Genomic DNA, 9,495 nt, shown 5'->3' with positions numbered 1-9,495 from the left:
GCCATTCTCCTGCCTCAGCCTCCCGAGTAGCTGGGACTACAGGCGCCGCCACCACGCCCGGCTAGTTTTTGTATTTTTAGTAGAAACGGGGTTTCACCGTGTTGGCCAGGCTGGTCTCGAACTCCTGACCGCAAACGATACCCCCGCCTCGGCCTCCCAAAGTGCTGGGATTACAGGTGTGAGCCACCGCCCCCCGGACCCTTGTGACCTCTCAAGTAAACAACTTGAGATGCTTACTCAAGTAAGCATTCCCAGGGATGCCAGGGCGCGGGAGGGAATCAGGATAAACAAGGCAGTGTTTTAAAAAATTAAATCAGAAGCTACTGCCCCCAGGCTGGCTGCCTGTTTTGGCAAATAAAGTTTTACTGGCCAATTGGCAAAAAATCGAGAGCAAAGGCCTCAGGTGCAGGCCACGTGTCAGGGAAAAGCATGAGACTTAACTGGGCTATTTTAATGCGGTCTGTTTCACTTGCAAGGTGATGCCTCTGCTGTCGCTCCTCAGAGGGAGGCTTGGGCGTGCACACAGTCATCCTGGGGTGGCGGTGGCTTTAGCAGGGCTCTCTTTGGCTGGCCCTTCCCCTCATAATTCTGTTAACTGCCTTTGTTGGTCTCGCACCAGCTGTTAGGCGCCACCAATTGCTGGATGATTGTTCTACTGTTAGGACAATGTCCCGGGACGTACATTTCGCCAGAGTTTGATTCAATTACACGCAGGCGCCTCTGCAGGGGCAGTTTTCCAGGCCAGTCTTTGAGGTTCATTCTGACCCCAGGAGGGCTCCTTGTAGCTGCTTTTCTCCATGGTTCTATCTGGTAAATTGGCTGGCTTATGGTTTAGCTGGTTGCTCTGTTGAAGCTGCTAGTTATCTATTAATCGCTTACCAACACGTTCTCTATTGTTTTTGTTTTGTTTTTAGACACTCCAGCTCTGTCGCCCAGGCTGGAGGGCAGTGGCACAGTCTTGGCTCACTGCAATCTCCGCCTCCTGGGTTCAAATGATTCTCCTGCCTCAGCCTCCCAAGTAGCTGGGATTACAGGCTTGTGCCACCATACCAGGCTAATTTTTTATAGTTTTGGTAAAGATGGGGTTTCACCATCTGGGCTAGGCTGGCCTCAAACTTCTGAGCTCAGGTGATCCACCCACCTCGGCCTCCTAAAGTGCTAAGATTACAGGCAAGGGCCTTCGCACCTAGCCTCTCTATTGTTTTTTGAGTGCCCTTAGCCTTGAACTTACCTACACTGTGTTCAAATAAAGGCAATTCCTTTGGGGAGAGCTTAGAAGCTGTCTGCCCTATGCCTTGCCTCTCCTCTCCTGGGCAAAATTCCTCAGTCACTGCTTCACTGTGGGTGGTAGGGACAACGGCCCACTTTCTCAGAGTGACACCTTTGTTTGATGAGTGGATTGGGTGGGGACTGTAGCCTCTGATCTTCCTGGCTTGCCTCTCCCAGCGTGGAATTTCCACCCTGAGTGAGCTGGAGCCAGCCTGACTGGGTGTTCTCAGACCGAAGCGCCTAGAGCAGTCTCCACTCTGCAATGGAGGGGCTGGCTGGAGGAGGGCCCTGACCTCTCCGCTGTGCTCGCTCAGGATTTAGCTTCGGACACAGAGCTGGGCGGTGTGGGCACAGACGCTGGCAGCCGCCCGTCCCGTGGAGGTCTAGTGGCCTCGCCTGGGAGCTCTGTGTTGTTGGCTGCTCCCACCCGGCACAGAGCGTCTGTCACTCTGAGCTGAGAGTGACGAGTGAGGAAGTGGTAATAGTTCAAATGTCATCGTGCTCACTGTTCTTACCAAGCTTCAGTAGATTTTTCTTGAATCAGTTTTTCTTCATTCGGTCTGTGCTTTCAAGACAATATCTGGGCCGGGCGTGGTGGCTCACGCCTGTAATCCCAGCATTTGGGAGGCCAAGGGAGGCAGATCACGAGGTCAGGAGTTCGAGATCAGCCTGACCAACGTGGTGAAACCCCGTCTACTAAAAATACAAAACCCCGTCTACTAAAAATACAAAAAAAATATAGCCGGGCGAGGTGGCGCATGCCTGTAATCCCAGCTACTCAGGAGGCTGAGGCAGGAGAATTATTGCTGGAACCCAGGAGGTGGAGGTTGCAGTGAGCCAAGATAGCGCTACTGCACTCCACCCTGGGCAACAGAGTGAGACTCTGTCTCAAGAAAAAAAAAAAAAAAGACAATTTCCGGAGACTTAAAAAAATCATTTTTACCCCTTGTACTCGTTTTGCTGGGAAGGGGGTCCATAGGGCTCCCTCGGCTCCTCTCCTCTGCCTGCCCTTTGAGATTCCTACTCCTGATGCTGGGCAAATACCCTTCATCCCCACTGCCCTGAGGAGCTCCCCGGCTCTCCCTCCCTGGGCCTGGGCCCCAGGGCGTTTCCTCCTCTGGTAGCTGTGTGTGTCTGGGATGCTATTATTTTGGAGGAACATCACATTTGAGAGAGACCCACCTTTCACTGTCTGTGTCCTCCCCTTGCCCGTTTTCCTGCTCATTTCTCTGGGTGCAGAGCTCTCTTGCTAGGCTATAGGCCCTCTCAGATTTGGGAACTACCCTACCCCCTACAGTGATTTACTGCACTTTTTGGTTGTAAAGTGTTTTTCTGGGGGGATGGGAGACAGGGTCTCATTCTGTCACTCAGGCTGGAGCACAGTGGTTCAATTATAGCTCACTGCAGCCTTGAACTCCTGGGCTCAAGCTATCCCCCCACCTCGGCCTCCCACGTAGCTGGGACTACAGGTGTGCGCCACTACTCCTGGCTAAGTTTTAAATTGTTTGTAGAGACACGGTCTCACTGTGTTGCCCAGGCTGGTCTTGAACGATGGACATCAAGTTATCCTCCTGCCTCCCTTAGTGCTGGAATTCCAGGCATCAGCCACCATGCCCAGCTTAAAATCAATGAAAAAAAATCAAAGTAGTACTTAAAAATAATTTAGTGTAAAAAGGCTTTTAGCAGAAGCTACCATTCCCACTCCCCTTCCTTTCATATTTTCTGTTCCCCAGAGGCACTCTGTGGTAAGGATCAGGACAGTCACGCCTGCCAGCTCTCTCTCCGTTCGGGCTTCTCCTGGAGCCCTGTCCTCCCGCTGGCTCTCATCTGCTGGTGCTGAACAGAGGCTGTCTCCCAGGACTTCCTGTTGTCTGCCTGCGCTGGGTCTTGTGACTGCTGACCCACATCATCTTTCTTGGTTTATTTCCTCATTTTGGTGGCATACATCTCGCTGCAGGAACATAATCCTGACACTGACACTAGGTGTTGGCAAGGATTTGTGGGACCACTGAACCACGCTGGTGGGTTGGTCTGTCCATTGTGGGGTGAGGGTGCCTTTCCATGTCCGTACATGAAGCATTCTTATTACAGCTGCGGAGTGTTCCATGGGGAGGCACACGGGGATGTATTTTCCCGGCTTCCTATTTATGGACACGGGTTGTTTCCAATCTTTTGCTGTCAAACACTGCTGCGACGAACAGCTGTATTCAGACTTCATTTGAAGGTGCGTAAGGGTGAAGGAAGATCACTTCGTAGAAGAGACATTCCCATGTCACAGCATCCACATGTTTGTCATTTTTATTTTTTTATTTTTTTATTTTTTTATTTTCTGAGATGGAGTTTAGCTCTTGTTGCCCAGGCTGGAGTGCAATGGTACGATCTCGGCTCACTGTAACCTCTGCCCCCAGGGTTCAAGTGATTCTCCTGCCTCAGCCTCCTGAATAGCTGGGATTACAGGCTCCTGCCACCACACCTGGCTAATTTTTTGTATTTTTAGTAGAAATGGGGTTTCACCATGTTGGCCAGGCTGGTCTTGAACTCCAAACCTCAGGTGATCCGCCCACCTCAGCCTCCCAAGGTGCTGGGATTACAGGCGTGAGCCACCACGCCCGGCCTGTAATTTTGATGGCAACCACCAAATCCACCCCCATGGCAGAGCCTCAGTTTACACTCCAAACAGCAATCACAAGTGCTTGTTTCCCCAGCTGTGCTTCAAAACATTACTATTTTTCTGTCAATCTAAGAGGTAAAAATGGCATATCAATGTGGTCTTCTTTCAGAGAATTTGAACTGCTGGTTAGGGGCCTTCAGCTGGGCTTTCCAAGGGCTGGGCTGGGCTGAAGAGCAAATCCACATGCTGGCACAGGAGCAGGACTGTGGAGGCCATTTGTGACGTCTCTGTTATGCAAATAATGTGCTGATCTCAGATTTTTTCGCTTCGTTTAGGTTGTAAAAGTGGAAGTGTTGGGTCAAAAGCGATCAGAGATCTTTCTAAAACTGACCATGTTACTGCCACTCCCGAAACTCTTCACTGGCTCCCCTAGAGCCTTTGGGGTGAACTTCAAGCTCCTTGGTCTGTCCCATGGGGATCTTTACTGCTGGCCTCTGCCGCTCTTTCCTGCCGTTGCTCTCTGCGCTGACGCGTGGGATTTCTGTCTCCTCTTTGCTGAACTGCTCTCAGCTTGCCCACTGGGTAACGGTCTGTTGGGCTGTAGTGGGGACAGCTTATGCCCTAGATCTCTTCATTCCACGTAACCTTCCCATCTCTCCGGTCCTGCCTGGAGGCGCAGGGTGGGATGCTGAAGACAACAGTGCCAGGCAGCCCCCCCAGCCACAGGCCAGGGCCCCGCTGTGGTTGAGGGGCCTCTCATCATGCCTTTTGACATTTCCCTACTGGCTTCATCTCCTGGCCTAGGGCCCCAGGACCCCAACCTGAGTCCTGGGGAGTGAAAATGGGGCCCTTTTCACTGAAGACTGTGCAGCAGGCCATGAGCCACGCAGCCTGGGTGCCTGGGGATGGAGGGTGGCGTGACAGGGAGTGAGGCCTGCTTTTCTCTATGGCTGGGTATGAGGCATGGCTTCACCCAGCAGGGCCCGCGGAGGCCAGGGCAGGTGCAGGAGGGGAGCTGGGCCGAGGCAGATTTTGTCTTGAGCATGAATGGGACAGTGCAGGGTCCTCCTGAAACATCAGGGGACACCAGGGGACTCAGGGACCTGCAAAAGAGGAGCAGGCAGGAGCAGAGGAAAGATGCATGTCACCGTGAGTGTGACTGTGGGAAGCCCAGGTGGTGGCAGAAGCCTCTCTGCTCCACACCATGGTTAGAAGCAGAGCTGTGGAGGTGACAGACCCTGCACGCCCCCCCTCTCCATGCTGTTGTCCATGAGCAGTTGCTTAGCCTTTCTGAGCCTCTGTTCCCGACTTGCCAAGGGGCATGATGACAGCACCTACCTGGCGGGGTTTGTTAGGCTGCAGGTGAAGCACTGGCCTGAGGCTCGGTGTCATGGGGAAGCGTTTGAGTTTCCAGGTATGAAGTATGAGCCTTCAGCTGAGACACATCCCAACTGGCGCTCTTGACTGAGATCCCAGCTGCTCACCTCCTTGACCCATGGGTGAGTGAGTCACTGATCGGGAGCTGGAAACTGGGGAGGGCATTGCTTGGAGGGTGCTGTGGGTGCACGGGGTACTTCCAAGGGCTGAGGGGGTTGCCCCTCCTGGAGAACCACTCAGGAACCCTGCAGGGTTGGGAGACGCAGAGGCCTGAGGTCTGATGCCTGCCTGAGGGATCTGAAGGAGGAGGGGCTATGTCAGCATTTGTTTATCTGTCCCTGAGTTGTTAGGGAAGGGGACCATGACAGTCCCTGGAACAGCCCTACTCACACCTTTGAGATTATCTGGGGTTCTGCTCTGGGGGCCTGCATGGGTTTTGCAGAGGGCTGGATGTGGCTGGGTTCCTAGGCTAAGGTGCTGGCCACGATGGAGATGCCTGATGTGGTCTAATGTTGGTAACCTCCCCAATTGCCATGTTGAAATGGAACCCCCAGTGTGAGGGTATTAAGAGGTGGGGTCTTTTGGGGAGTGGTTAAGTCATGGGGGCGCTGGCCTTGTGAATGGGCTTAGTGCCCTCATAAAAGGGGCTGGAGGCAGCTGCACACCCCTTCTGTGTGAGGGCACGCAGATGGCACCACCTGTGAGGGGCCAGACACCGAATCTGCTGGTGCCTTGATCTTGGACTTCCCACCCCCCAGAGTTGTAAGCAATGCATTCCCGTTGTTTATAAATTACCCAGCCTCCGGTATTCTGCTCCAGCAGCCAGAACCAAGACACCATTTCCCAAGGAACTGCTTGGGATGGAGGGCAGTCCCCAGTGATGCAGTGATGGGGGGCAGGGGTTTCGGAGAACCCACGGGTCCCCCATGTGAGAATGAATCCATTTGGAACCCCAGCCAGGCCCAGGGCCTCTGAGGCAAGCCCCAGTCAGGGAAGAATCTTCCGGTCTGCAGGCTCCACCCCACCCCGGCTCCCTCCCTGGAGAAGCCTAGGTAGTGAAGCAGAGCCCATGGCCAGGCCCCGCCTCGTGCCTGCGTTTGACTGAGTGGTGTTAGGGGTTCGCATCACCTGGTGCCACGCTGCGCTCACAGGCATTAGTCCTGGGCACCACCTGCGCTGCTGACACCTGCCCCACAGGCACAGGCCCTGCCCTGTGGAGCCCCTGGGGGCCATCCCATCTGGCCGGCCATGACACTGGAGCCAGGACTACAGGAGAACAAAGACGCCTCTGCAGGGAAGGGCCACGAGCCAAGGAGCAGACTGTGTGGCTGTGGGCAAGGCCTCCCTGGGCTCCGAGGCTGCACCTGGAGAAGGAACACCGGGTCTGGGCGGGTCCTCTGAGGGAGCTCATGCCCTCTGGCTGCACCAGGGCCTGGCACCCAGCAGCTGCTCAGAGGGGTGCAGAGCCAGGTCGAAGGCCCCTTGGAGGATCCTGAGGCACAAATGTCCTCAGCCTGAGCCCCCAGACCTGCCTTCTCCATGGGGCTGGCTGTGGGCTGCCTCCTTCCCTCCTGCCCCAGAGCCTCCCCTGCTGCGGTGAGCCTCGGGGCACCCAGCTTCACCTGGCCGTCCTGATACCCATCCTGCGCTGGGCCACTGGGGGGCTGCTGTCAGGAATGGCTTCTGGGAGATGGGCCCTGCACCTGAGGCTGCAGCTCTGACTGGATCGACAAGGTGGGGAACAGCATGTCAGGCAGTGGGAACAGCATACCGGTGCAGCCAGGAGGCAGGGACGGTCCCCGCTGACCTCTGCAGTGGGCTTTTCTCATCTTGCCCAAGGGGTGCCAGGGACTGCGGGTGTCAGGTAGAGATGAGGGTGAGAAGGTGGCTCTAACCAGCTCCTGGAACCCCCCCAAACTCCTGGGGTTTGGCCTCCAGGGCTCTGCCTGGGCCCTATGGGAGCCCTGCCCCCACCTCTGCACAATACTTGCCCACCCTGGGGTCTCAGATGGGAGGGGTGGGCTGGGGGGTGCAGGGCAGATTCTGCTGGGCCCTGATGTGCACGCCCTGGGCCTCTGCCGGGCCCTTCTGGGCCTTGCTGCGGTCCTGGCTCACCAGGCAGAGTACCCGAGTTGGCTGAGGCACCGGGGCTGCTGGTGGCCCTGTCTCTGCCTGTTCCCCAGATTGGAACCAAGTCTAGGACAGCCAAGTCTGATCCTGAGTGGGACCCCACCGCGGAGGGGCCTGACATGGCCTAGAGCGGGCCAGGGTGGGTCAGTCAGTGCACCCCAGCGCTCCCTCCCCAACCCATCCACCACCCAGCAGGCCCTGACCAGGAAAGGGGGTGCAAATTGCCCTCCCTGACTTCCTGACTAAATGACCTTGTCACGTGTCAGGTGGGGTCTCAGCTGCTCCCCAGCGCACTGCTTGCTGGCTCAGTTTGTGAGGGGCTGGAAACAGACTGGGTGGGGCTGTGGGAGGGGCCTGCTGGTGGGCCGAGGGGGTTTTACTGGCTTCCTCATGCCCTGCTCTGGACAAGGGGCACCAGGCACTGGCAAGGCTCTGGGTATCCCTCCCCAAAGGTTAGCTGAGCATCCACCGTGCACCAGGCTCTGTGAGCACGACACGGGTCCCTGGATGGGAAACGGTTTCCCAGTCCCATGCCTGGAACTGTGGCTACAACATTCCCTGGGCTGAGTTGAAAACCTGCCAGGCATCCTGGCCAAAGGTCATCTCAGGCCGGCGGGTCGGAGACACGGGGTGGACACGGATAGGCAGGGTGTACGGGTGTGTTTATAGCGACTAGAGTTTACAAGGGGCTGGGTGGCGGGACTGCCGTGTACACACTGTGACTCCGGGTATCCAGTTTGTCCTGCTGACCCGTTCCACAGCTGTTACCAGAAAGCTATCTCCTGGGGCCAGCAGCGTCCAGGAAGCGGGTACCTGGGCTGCAGAGACAAGCTCGTCGGCAGGGCAGGGTGAGGGACCATGGGCGGAATGGCAGTGGCCGCCGGTGGGCTCGGGGCTGGCACGGGCATCTCACTTCGCACCGTGATGCCTGCTGTGGTTCCAGAAGTTCCCAAGCCACCTGGTGACAGACTGTGGGTGGTGGCCTAAGTGGCACATGTCACCAAGCAAGGTCTCGAGCTTGCAGTGGCCCCACCCTCTGCGGCAGTGTTGTGTCCTTGCCGAGGATGGACAGACTGACCAGGCCCCACGGTCCTGAAGGCAGGATGTCCCCAAGGCATGTGCCACCCACACGTCTGGAGGCCCTGGGTCCTGCCAGGGCTGAAGTCCCACAAAAGGTCTCCTGTGCCCGTATGGCCACTGTGAGGGGCAGCAGGCCACGGGGTCGGCATTTGCAAAGTTGTGAGGCGTTCCCCCGCCTCTGCCCGCTGGGCCATCTGAGGCAGGGCTGTGGACGTCTTCTGCGGGCTCCATCTCTTCCTCCTCCCTCAGCTCAGCGCTTTCATGTCTTCCCCAAAATAGAAGATCTGCAGATTTAAGCATGCCGGGCAGCGGTGAGAGCCTGGAGCTCCCCACCCCGGTGAGACGGCTCTCCAGCACAGCCATCTTCTCCGTGCGCTGAGGAGAGCCGGCCCCCTGCCCCCGAGGGATGTTCTGCAAATCCCTGTGGCCAGTCCTCGAAGTCCACTGCTATGGATCATTTCCGACCGCCGCTTGGATGTGTTAACACGCTGAGCAAGAAGGAGGTGGGGCGTGTGTCCTACTGTCTGGCATAAAAATGTAGACTGGGAGTCCCTGTCCCTGGGACATGCATCTTGACTGCCCACAGAGGCAGCCACCAGCTATGGAGGGGAGGGTCACAGGCTCAGCCTCCTCTCCTCATCCTACGACCATGGCTTGGTCCCGCCCCACCCCACTGTGGGCTGCTCAGGCTCCCAGGAGGCTGATGACCCAGGTATCTCTGAAGCCCCTCGGCCCTGTCCTGGTCCCAAGCAGCCCCCAGGCCCCATCTCAGCACAAAGACTCACCTTAGAGATTTCCATCTCTCTTTTTCTGTTTGGTTCTCTGGGCTCTCACTTTCATAAGAAGCCAAATAAAGACCTAGACAGAAAATGAAGTGAAATTTCACAACTATGATTGATAGTAACCTGTTCTACACCCAGATGATAAGAACCTGTTCTGGCCGGGCGCGGTGGCTCAAGCCTGTAATCCCAGCACTTTGGGAGGCCGAGACGGGTGGATCACGAGGTCAGGAGATCGAGACCATCCTG

General features: G+C 56.4%; 1 protein-coding gene across 3 annotated transcripts in view; it reads right to left on the bottom strand.

Moving 5' to 3' along the window:
* Positions 1 to 8,025: 8,025 nt before the first annotated feature.
* Positions 8,026 to 9,495, bottom strand: part of RASGEF1C (RasGEF domain family, member 1C) — a 42,802-nt gene continuing 41,332 nt past the window's right edge. For all 3 annotated transcript variants that reach the window (XM_011976852.1, XM_011976851.1, XM_011976853.1), the window contains 2 exons: positions 9,253 to 9,325; positions 8,026 to 8,751 (listed from right to left, as the gene is read on the bottom strand). In XM_011976852.1, coding sequence (XP_011832242.1) covers positions 8,727 to 8,751; positions 9,253 to 9,325 — 98 coding nt within the window. In that variant the 3' untranslated portion in view covers positions 8,026 to 8,726. The remainder of the gene's footprint in view (positions 8,752 to 9,252; positions 9,326 to 9,495) is intronic.

The sequence above is a fragment of the Mandrillus leucophaeus genome, unplaced genomic scaffold, assembly GCF_000951045.1.
Source record: "Mandrillus leucophaeus isolate KB7577 unplaced genomic scaffold, Mleu.le_1.0 Scaffold170, whole genome shotgun sequence".
In the NCBI taxonomy this organism is placed as follows: domain Eukaryota; kingdom Metazoa; phylum Chordata; class Mammalia; order Primates; family Cercopithecidae; genus Mandrillus; species Mandrillus leucophaeus.
This window is presented reverse-complemented; position numbering and strand designations above follow the sequence as displayed.